The 12,357-nt window shown below is 34.9% G+C and overlaps 1 protein-coding gene across 2 annotated transcripts in view; it reads right to left on the bottom strand.

Moving 5' to 3' along the window:
• The window catches only part of LOC105389374, a 53,077-nt gene that overhangs the window by 3,160 nt on the left and 37,560 nt on the right, over positions 1–12,357 (bottom strand). The window contains exon 18 of one of the 2 annotated variants that reach the window (XM_048622419.1): positions 9,575–9,639. In XM_048622419.1, the coding sequence (XP_048478376.1) occupies positions 9,575–9,639 (65 nt within the window). Of the gene's footprint in view, positions 1–9,574; positions 9,643–12,357 lie in introns of both variants that reach the window. The other variant, XM_048622420.1, reaches the window with a different exon arrangement.

Below are 12,357 nucleotides of genomic sequence, written 5' to 3'. Positions count from 1 at the left end.
TACGCAGCTTTAAATGACCCCGTGCTAGCCCTTCAGGAGTCTTCTTTCTTGCACCCCATAAAGACCTTTAAATGATAATATAAGAAATTATAATAAAACCATTGCCTTATGTACCTTGTCTGTACACAATACATTAAGCAATAATAAAATCTAATTAACGGTGTGACGCCCTGGGAACGCTACCGTCTAGACATTTAACATAAAAATGCTTTTTATATTGACCCCATGCGGTATCAGAGAGCATAGTGTAAGTTTGGTCACTGCCGGATTTTTTTCTATGACGCTATGATTTTGCTATGGTGGTATTTACGGTTTATCGTAAGAAAATCACTATGATGCATTTTTTTCTCACTTAATAGACATTCACTTTACAAGACATACTTATATGCTTTCAGGTTTCAGGAAAACTCATTTTAAAACCTGAAGAGATGATGACAAGTAAGTAGGTAAGACCTCAGAATCCTCAGATAGGTACATTAAGTACGTGCGGTGTGTACAAACACCTGCTAATTTTGAATTAGCTCTAATAACTTTTATCTTTCATTGTGATTATACATTTATACCGATGAGTAACTTTATTGTAGTTAATCAATAAATACCCTCCAAGTACCTACGGCACTGTCATTGAGATATGTGTTACTATTACTAATAATTCTGCATAAGTAGATAGGTACTTACTTACTAGATTTAATTATAAACCATGACATCAACTGATAGGCAAAAAAATATCATGTGGATTGTATTTAATTTATTATTGTACAACAACAAGATAACAGGACCTTTTCATAGGAATATACAGGGTGGATATAATAGGTACCTATACCTACAGGGTGTCTTTATTAGTGATAGGCCAGTCAGTCACCAGGCCATGTAGCACAGGGCGCTAATAAGACGTGACAAAAGTTCTCCGTCGCGCTCGCTCTTGAGACTGCGCGATGTGAGTGAGCGCGATGCAAAACTCTTGTCACGTCTTAAATGCGCCCCGTACTAGCCCTTCTGTCAACATTTACCCTGTATAAGAAAAACAAATTGCAAAAATACTTTTAGCTTGACATCATATTCCTTCATATGAGTTTTTAAATAGAGTGTTTATCTTGACATTCATTGTCTTCAGTGTAGAAGATAATCTCATCTGGCTGATTCGCACAATGTATTCTAAATGACTCCGACCTCGGACAGAATGTCTGTAGTTTTCATTTCACGGTTATTTCACGTACGAGTGTTCTCTTGGACGCATGCAACCGTCGCATACTTAAATCATTCCCTGCTTACAGCTCACATCATTTCCATCCTAAACCTAATCCTCCTAACTAATATTATAAATGCGAATGTAACTGTGTCTGTCTGTTACTCTTTGACGCCAAAACTACTGAACGTATTTGAATTTTATCCCGGAATTCCCATGGGACAACTTTTTAAGGCGAAGCGAAGTTCGCGGGAATAGCTAGTTCGATATAATACCTACTACAAGAAAGAGAATATTATGGGGACAACGTCTACAGGCTCGTGTAGACTTTGAAAATAATCAACACCTTATTTTTATTTACTACTAGCTGTTCCCGCGAGCTTCGCTTCGCCTTAAAAAGTTTTCCCGTGGGAATTCCGGGATAAAAAGTAGCCTATGTTCTTTTTCGGGGTCTAGACCATATGTATACCAAATTTCATTCAAATCCGTTCAGTAGTTTTGGCGTGAAAGAGTAACAGACAGACAGACACAGTTACTTTCGCATTTATAATATTAAGTAGTTAGGATTTTGAAATCTTTATCACTCTCATTGCAAGATATTACAATTGTGAACCCATGCATTTATTATTGGGTAACTACGCTAACTTTTAACTTACATCGAAACTGTCTTGTCTGGTCGACTATCGCAAAGTCTAATTTTCAGTTAACTTCAGTCGTTAAGAAACAAAACAAAAAACAACAAGAAATATACCCCTCCATTAACCTTGACCTGCACAATCTATATCCGGAGTGTTAATGAAAGCCTGTAGATAGATACTGCTACAGTGAGTCGCACCCAGCACTGCTTGGCACAGCAAAAGAGAGTAGGTACTCTAGCTTTACAAAAAACAAACTAGCAAGACTTGTCACGCAATCGGTTGTTTAATACAACGAGATAGAGTCGTTGTTAGCTCAGCAGCCTAAACATAGTTTTGCGTAAGCAAAAGTGACCCTCAGCCCTCAGGGCATCCATGCTAAAGCTCACTGATTTTATCTCACTGAAAAACGATAGCTTACATAACAATGATGGGTTACATAAATCTACAGAGCGGTTTTTTTGCAAAAATTGTTTTATGAATGTGAGATGGGGTAGTTAAAAAACAGAACACATCATTCTAAATAATAATTAAGCGACTGCTATTAGACCGACATTAAAGAGCTTCCACTATGTTATTGTATTTTAGACGTTTCCTTAACACTGAGTTGCAGAAAGCATCTTTAAGTTAATGTCGGCATTAAATGTATTGTTGCCTTGCTTTGACAGTATACGGACAGAAACAGACAGACATAGATTAAATGTCCACATTAGCTTAAAGTCCCTTTCTGCAACTCGGCATATGTCTGGTAAAAAAGTTGGTTTTCCTTTGCAGTTATCAAATATGTATGGGATTTCGAATGCCAAAAAACCAATAATATAATGGACAGAGTATAATCTATATATTATATCCTTTGCTTCCTTTATAACTTACGTCACGCTACAAATATTTAGGTAAGATTCCAAGAAAACATCAAAACATTTTGCATCACATAAAAATAATTACAACACAGCTATTGATAATGATAAGATATCCAGCATTACCAATACTGATATCAATAGTCATGTTGAGTACATTATAATAAGGATGTAGGTACTTCTACCTACCTATTAATTTAACATAAGTATCAAAATATACACCAACTAGCTTTTCCCGCGAGCTTCACTTCGCCTTAAAAGCTTTTCCGCTGAACATTCTGCTTTCATAAAAATAAATTTCAAAAAGATCTTTGCTTCGATGGTGTGAACATACTTGGGCAGTTCTTCTTTTTAACCTACATAATGGATTAAAAATTTTCCCGAATTTGAAAAAAATAACTTTAGCTTTTTGGTGAACTCTTATAATTTTTATGATAGCTACATTTCTATTCTATCGAAAAAGGTGGTTGGCCGTGAAGTTTAAGTATTTTTTCAAGATTTTCAGAACATAATACGTGGATAAGGCAAAGAAAATTACACCTTCGTCACAGAATCTTTTATTTTTTTTTAACGAAATAGTCTTCGTCGATTAAAATGAAACTTTTTTGATACGTTCATAAACAAAATACCATTTTAGAAAACATATGAAGGAATGGATTTTTAGTAATAACAAAATATTTATTAAGTAGTTATTACCACTCTGTCACAATTTCAGCTAAAATGAAGCTTGTTTTTGCTATAAATATTTTTTCGCTTCTAATTAAAGTAAAAAATTAACAGCATAGACGTTAACATGAATGACTTAATTTAATATGATTTTTCCAAAGTTGCACTATTTATAACATAACATATAAACGACCAATAATAAGTTGACTACCAGGAGACACCAATCGTTACAGGGTGGTAAACGATGTGACAGAGTTGTTATTCTATTAAATATTAGGCAGCGTTTTGGAATAAAACAGTTTTATTTACAAAGAATAATTTAGTAACTTACATAATAAATCATTATGGTTTCAATTTAGTAAAAAATATTAACTGGAGATATCTTTATAATTACTATAGCTAATGAAATCACACTTGAGAACCTCTGGAGAGTGAAATATCCGTATTTCAGGAACTTAAAAGACAAATTTGTTCCAACTACATGAAATAATGTTTATCTGCACAAATAATATTTTCCGCAACCTAAAATTTAAGTAACATAATGAAAAATTACGTAATTTGTTAAAGTTTTAACCAGCCATATTTTGAAAATACAGCAGTGGCTCTTAGAACTTGAAAAAAATACTTTTTCCTTTTTTAATTACGTTAGAAGCTGGAAGGACTTTATGTAATCATCAAACATCCGATAAATCATTCTCCACCATATTAAACAGTCTACCACATTCATCATCTGTTCTTGAGAACAATAGCACGAAATTACCTTTTTCAGTAACGAAACTTTTTATTACTGCAGCGCAAGTGTATTGGACGTTCCCTTCGCTTCGTACTTTAACCAAAACGTGTAGTTTCTCTTAAATTTTTCTTAGATGAATATCCTCAGGTTGGAGTGTTTGGTAAGAATGTGACAGATTTGTCGTGTGACAGAGGGGTAAAATGTGTTGCAAAGTCGATTAGCATTTAAACAGTAACATAAAGTGTAATATTCACATGTTGATTGCAAAGTAATTGTTATTACCAATGAGTAAATAACAAAATAATAATTTAATTGTATTTTATTTTAACAATTACCTACGTGACGAAGCTGTCGCCGAATAAACACACGCACCTCCTGTCACACTTTGCCGGTGGCCGATACGCGGTGTCTGGATCTCAAAGGGGAAATCTTACCAAGGGGAAAAGGAGACCTTAATCTCTGATCGATGGCAATAAGGACGAGTGGCTCAAACAAATATTTTAAATGGCAACCTACGTGACAGAGTGTAACTACTAAAACATTAGGTAGTAAGAGACAAATTTTCAATTTTTTTTTTAAATATTTCAGAAATAATTTAAAAATATATATTTTGTTTTACTAAATAGGATATATCTTCTGGAGATTAAATAAATTTTTATATTTTATGTCGTCATATATATTTTTTGTAACATTATGGAATATACGCAGGATGAAGTGGCGGGAGACAGCCAAGATTCTCATGAAATACACCTCTGTCACGCGGATTTACCACTCTGTAACGTAATTTTAAATACAAAAATATAAATTTATATTTTTGTAAACGTGCACAGCCGTTGTGGTTTTAGTACAATGCAAGTTGAAATATAAATAAATAAATAAATATTTGTAAAACTCATGATTTTTTCTTCACAACTGATGGAGACACCGTTATGTAGGTTAAAAAGAAGAACTGCCCACTTACATAAAAAATACACACAGACGAATTAAGAACCTCCACTTTTATTCGAAGCTGGTTAAAAAATCACAGACCTATAAGTATGCCAATCCAGTGTGTACCTAATTTCACAAAAAGTGGTCCAGCCGTTTTCCCGTGAAAGAGATACATGCGGCATTCATACCTACAAACTTTCACGTTTATAATATTACTAGTAGATACAGCGAGACACGTACTGTCGCATGATCGGAACTCGTAAACAGCAGATGACCTATCCCATTGTTCTCGGTAGGGCACTACATAAGAGCCCTAGGTCACACGCGCTGTTAGGTCATGCATACCATAGGATGCGGATAGTACCTACCTACCTACGCATGGTATGCAATGTAATTGATAATAACGTGCGTATTTTTAAGGGCATCCCATATACCAGAGATGTGCAATGAACCCGTTTGAAATACGTAACCTAATCTTCTTTATTGGTCAACATAGCATAAAGCACTGGTGGGAACGGATTTCTTTCACATAATCTAATTCTAATATAGCTTCAAATGCCTAGCACATTCCTGGTGAAAAGGCACATATTATAACGTATGATGAATGAATCAAAATGAACCTAAACCAGCCTCCAAACGGTACCGGCCAAGCGTGTTTTGAAACTATACAAGGCCAGAACGCACCCATAGTGTACTAGCACTGTATAGTTTCAAGTGAAAAAAAATAATATTTTACTTGAAAATATACACGATTTGTGCGTACTAATCGCGTATACTTTCAAGTTGGGATTTATTGAATCGTTCTTGAAAATATACATTGCTATTACGCACATTGCTTGATTGGCATACTTGTCGCATATAATTTATACCTACATGCTCATTCTGATTTACTTAACTATTTCGGTAAATGTACATGACTACAATTTACTTCTTCTGCCTGTCATACCTATACGAGTAGAATGTTAATAAACAAAGGGGCCGTCCATTAATCACGTGAGGTCGTTTTTCTCATTTTTTGACCCCCCCCTCCCCCCTGGTGATATTTGGTGAGGTTTGGGACCAACCCCCCCTCCCCCCCCCCTGGATCACGTGTATTTTTTTGGAAGTCCATGTAAAGGCAATTTTTGACTAGAAAAAAAATAGGTCATACTACAAATCGTTAAAATTTTTGCGCCGTCCAAAATATCGGTTCAAAAATACCTAATTTTTGACAAAAAATTAATACACGTGATGTCTAACGAGAACCCCCCCCTCCCCCTCGTGATGTTTCGTGAGGTTTTCAGTACCCCCTCCCCCCCCCCTTTGAGCCTCACGTGATTAATGGACGGCCCCAAAGATGAACAAGCTCGTATTTGATTGATAAATTGATATTTATAGCAATCTTACTTGCAAGTAAGAATACTAATATATTATTATTTATATGAATTAAGAGTAATTAATACCTACTTACTAAACTCACGAGCAATGAAAAAAGTCCAGTGTCGATAGCTCCTGATTATCAAATTCTAAATTAAATGTTTTAAAAAATTGGGGTAATTTGGTGTTCACTTTATGCTACTTGGACTTATTCATTGCTCATGAGTGTAGCAGGTAGGTATTACCCTATAGACTTATTACAGACATATTTTTCATCAAGTTTTGAATTCACCGTAATTATCTTTTATGAATGGTTCTACACCCTATTCTGAGATTATTTTCACTATTATCAGTTCTACAGTTTAATTTAAATCAATTTACTTTTTAACTGTACGATGTAAACAAAAAACACGTTACGAAAACAATGCCAAGTGCGGAATGATGACGAAATGCATAGAAAGCAATAAACTTATTACTATTTCGCATGAAAGAAAGAGAGAGCAACAATTAAAAAGGGCTACCTGGTAACTAATCACGTATAGTTTCAAGTGCTCGCATTGCCGCTTGGCACTTGAAAATATACACGATTAGTACGCAGTGGTAACTGCTGCAGTATATTTTCAAGCCATAATTTTGGTCCAACTTACTTGAAAATATACGCGATTAGTGCGTAATGGCCTTGTATACTTTCAAGTAAATCATGGCACCATTTTAATTTGAAAATATACGCGAGCAGTCCCACCCTCTGCGTTCTGGCCTTGTATAGTTTCAAAACACGCACCGGCCAACCCCCGCGTTTTCGTCAAAGCCTAATTTAGGCAACCAGTAGAGTTTTTATTCATCTTCGCCGATTAGTAAGTCAGCGGACACCTTGTATGGGGGGAGTGAGTGGGTGGGCATTCATACAATATACATACTGACTGCAAAATTCTGCCCTCTAAAGGAGGCACTATATAGTGTCTGTATATTTCTCGACTTAGACTGATAGTGATAGCATTGAAATAAATTTAAGTAAATATTAATAACTAGCTGTTCCCGCGAGCTTCGCTTCGCCTTAAAAAGCTTTCCCGTGGGAATTCCGGGATAAAAAGTACCCTATGTTCTTTCCCAGGGTCTATACCATATGTATACCAAATTTCATTCAAATCCGTTCAGTAGTTTTGGCGTGAAAGAGTAACAGACAGACAGACAGACAGACAGACAGACAGACAGACACAGTTACTTTCGCATTTATAATATTAGTTAGGATTGATTGAATATTAATAATTGATTGAAAGCATTATAAAGTACCTACCTACCTATTATATGTATACTTTGGTAAAAAAAAATATCCGCCTTCGGTCCAAGTATTTAATGTAAGTACTTATTACTAAAGTGTCAATGGTAATAAATAAATAAATACCTATATGTGGGATGGAGATTTCTGTGAAATATATGTAGATACTATTAAAAATATTCACATAAATGTCCTTCGAAAAAAACAGTTAGAGATACGTTGGTCAATCTGTACTAACAAAATGTTGCATTCTCCAACACTGTCTTATAAAATTATCTAAATTAATATGGGTAGCAATAAAACGAGTGACTGTAAATTACAGTTCTAAGTGTCAAAATTAATTAATTTGGGTTATAGAATTACTAAGTGAGCGACTGACTGCGAGTGACGAGAAATCAACAGAACAGCAACTTACAAACATTAATTTGAGTTACTTAAAATGCAAAATGAGCAGCTTCATAATATTTGAGCGACCTAATATTTGTTTGAGTGTCAACGTTACGTCCTGCATTTTTTTCAATATTTGGCAAATGTATTTTTTATACTGAGCGGCATTTTATCTTAAATGAAGTGTTTCGAATACAAAAACCACTTTGAAAAATACACTAATGAGCAGAGTATAATGAGGTCACATCTAAAAAATAAAAATAATATGAAATAACTATTTGAAGAAACACTATTCTATTAGTTGAGAAATTTTATTATTGAAATATAAGGGTAATTAAATAAAACAATGTAGGTACTCCATAAAAATAAAGTAATATGCATGCATTTATTTCAATAAAATAAACAAAAATTTAAATAAGACGCTTCAGTCAACTAAATAAAAAACTTGTTATTAATATTAAGAAACATTGATAGGTATGAGGAGCCCTACTACTCATCGTCAGCGTCACTGGTAAATAAGTGCGGGCTTGGACTTATTGGGCCGGCCTCGTTTTCTTTTTTGTCCAATGGGTATAATTTTGCTTCCAGTGGTGGTGTTGTTAGTTTGAGCCGAATTGATAGCCCCAAAACGTGTTTGCATACATATCTATTGAAAAATTCAGGACAGTCGCACGATCCTTTTTGCCAGTGCATTTAAAAATCTGTAGTTTTCATTAAAAAGCGTATCAAAATAAAATACATAAGCCCTCAAATAGAATATCAGTATCCAATAATAATTATAAAGCAGCATACAAAACTTTGCTCAAAGTGAACTTTTTAGTAGTTGGCTAAGTATAACCTCACTTAGAAAAATCGAATATATCTTAATATTGAAGTTGCCCTCTCTGTATTTCCAGTCGCTCACTTAGTAATTAAGTCGCTCGGATAAAATTTTAATATCTGAAATGGATTTATCACAGTCCACTTTTTGTAAGCTCGTTCTGGATTTTATTATAAATCAATATTCGTCGTCAGTTTAGTTAAGTTTTCGCTTACTCAAATTCATACCGCTCAAGTTATTAAAACAGTATGTCATCATCAGTCGCAAAGTTTTTTTTTGTTCGCTCGTTTTATAATTCCCCAATTAATATTAACGAGATCAGGTTTTATAATTTCTGACGTCACTGTGCTTATTTTTTAGGTATTGCTGTGGTTTTATTTGGAATTATATTACTCACTAACTAATAACCTAACAACTAGAACAAAAAATATAATATCCATTGAGTAAGTATGAGTAGGTATCTGGAACTAGCTGTTCCCCCGAGCTTCGCTTCACCTAAAAAGTTTTCCTGTGGAAATTCCGGGATAAAAAGTAGCCTATGTGTATATCCAGGTTATCAGCTAACTCCATATAAAAAAATCATTTAATTCGGTTCAGCCGTTTTGACGTGAAGAAGTAACAAACATTGTACACATACACATACTCACAAACTTTCGCCTTTATAATATTAGTAGGATATTAATAGATTATGGTGCGATATAAATATTAGTACTAATGTATGTACATACGCTGGACCATCGCCGCTACAGTGTCCCTTGGATTCCGCATTTCTTTGCAATTCATCTTCTTCTTCGGCCTGAAAAGAAAATCCTCAAATTGGTAAGAAAATTTAACATTGGGTTAGGTAGCAAATACATTTTGAGCGCACGCGTCACAGGACATTTTGACAAGTTATGATGCTGAAGGTTTTGAAGGCAGCCGTATATTATATAGATTACAGAGCTTACAGAAAAAATAGAAAATTAACTACCTATATTATGATAAAATTAGACATTAGTTATGTATTACATATCGACGGTGGAAAGGCAAAATGTATTATCCGCCACTTTTGGCGAATATGAGTTATATATACCGTTGGAATCGCCTGATTTTTCTCTTTCGAATGGTGCGGGTCTCGTTTCGATCTGAGCACTTTTTGGCGCTTAAGACAACGGTGATTTTGGAAATCTTAATACTTTTTTTTTGTATTAAGAGCCACTTTTTAAGTCATTTGTATGTTCAAACATACTTGATCAAAACTAAAGTTATATAAAACATTGTACCCTCACTAAAACAGTAAAACATTGTGACTTAATTCATTTTAAACTAATGTGAATTTGTATCATTAGTTACTTAAGCGACCTACCTGATTGCGTAATTGATATAAAACAAAATGCCTTCTGGTCAAAAATAACATAAAATCACTTAATACGTTTTACAATTTTGTAATTTGAAGCCATACTGGCACTTAAACCATTTTACCAGTCAGCCTTACTCGCGGCGTTTGGCGGTTAATACAACTTTACCTAAATCTGTTTAGTGGTACAATTGGCACTTAAGCAGCTTTTTGCGATTTGTAGATAATTGATATAAGTGATATAAAACAATTCAAAAGAATCGCAATGAAGCGGTCTATGGTGTTTAAGCTGTTATATCCAGAAGGATATTGTGTGAAAACGCCAATAATATAAATAGGACCGGTTGGAAAGGTGTCGCTTCAGCACCCCGCCAGGACGTTCATTGGGAGAGGACGTGCGTCTATGCGACAGTTGGCGCCGCGTGCGCAGCGTAATTACGTGGGTACAAACTCAGATTCGTTCGCCAGTATAAAACTGTAAATATTTTTTGATTATATCACCGATAACTACATTAAATTATGATATCTATTATATTACTCTTTACACAGGTTCTAAATAATAGTGTTGCTATAATTAATATTTATTGAGTTATAAATATGCACTTGGATCCTTTCGCCTAAATTGCTGTTTCTATGCAAGTAGGGAATTTTAACGTTTCTCTAAAAGGATCCAACCAAATATTTATTTTTTATTAAAATATTTTTTCTATGACAATATGGTTCTTAATGTAAAATATTTACTGTATTGTATTAACATGACATTACTTTTTATACAAAATAATAATTATATATCATAAATAAACTTATTCATAAATAATTTATATCGAAATCTAGTCAGAAACAGGATTTCTTATCTATATAAAAATCTAACCGAAAATGTGTTCCCAAGCGCAAATCTCTGGATCAACTTAACCGATTTTGATAATTGTTAGGTAATTATACGAAATAGAAGACCAGTGACCACGAGTACCACGACCTGTTTGTATCCCATAATTTTCAGAATAAAGTATTTCAACGAAAAGCAAACCTTATAGGAAAAAGTTGGACATGAATTAAATTAACTTTTCTCTAACTTCACTTCATCATCCTCCATCGCTGAAGAGTGCAATATCTGGTATATTGCATATATCCTGCTTTTTATGCCACCGTAGGAAATCCATCGTTCCCTGGTACTTTGCCACTCTTCAGCGATCGTATGGTCCGTATCAATTCGTCTTATTCGGGGGTTGGATATTTAAATTTCTGTCAAGATGCAGGATAGTCATAAATCTCATCACGAACCATTACGTCCCCACTCCTGGGGCACGGGTCTCCTTCCAATGAAGGAATGTTTTAGGCCTAGTCTACCACGTTGGCCTAGCGCGGGTTATTGGGCCCCAACACAAGCAATCTTGTGCTGAGAGAGTTTTCGGGTAAGTGGGCTACCCAACTGTCAGACGTTTTCAAGCCACCCGAAGGCCTCTGACTAGCCTGTAAGACCTGCCGATTTTATTAATCATAATGATTACGATTATGCATCAAGATACAAGATGCTCCTGGTATATTTGCATCTGCATCCAACTCCCCAGGTGGTGGTTAGGATCATTAAAAACTTCGGCAATGTGGCCATACCATCTTGAAAGTCAATCTTTCATAGTAACAAGGAGATATCCTGGGTTTTGTTGCAATGTTCTTCAAGATGCTTTGTATTTCCTATGGCAGCCGATGAGACCATCGCTGGATATAGGGTTACCCCTAGCAGCGTTTGTCCTTTTATAAATTTCGTTTGATATTAAGTTCACAAAGAAAATACTCGTACGCAAGTGCTTCTTTAGAATGGTCGTCTAGTTCGACGTTAAGTCTTCCTTGATGGTTGATCATATCCCATGTTTCTTTAGACATCCATTCATTCTTTGAGTGTTCCTTGTGCCTTATTATTTCTTCGCAAATTTTTAACAACACGTCTTTGATGCCAGTTGTTGCCGATCTGGATACTAAGTTTTCTTCTAACTTGTGGGTCCTGCAGCTTATTTACACGACACCTTTGGCAGATCTTGTGGCCTGCTCCTAAACTCCCGCTATCTTCAAGCACATTTTTCCATCGACTAAGTGGTGATCACTATTGACATCAGCAACCCTCTTATTCCTAACATCCAGAAGTGTCTCCATTTTCGACTAATCGTCGGTCGATTTGGT

The sequence above is a fragment of the Plutella xylostella genome, chromosome 8 (assembly GCF_932276165.1).
Source record: "Plutella xylostella chromosome 8, ilPluXylo3.1, whole genome shotgun sequence".
Taxonomy (NCBI): Eukaryota; Metazoa; Arthropoda; class Insecta; order Lepidoptera; family Plutellidae; genus Plutella; species Plutella xylostella.
Note: the sequence above shows the minus strand (reverse complement) of the source record. Positions and strands in the feature narration are given on the sequence as shown.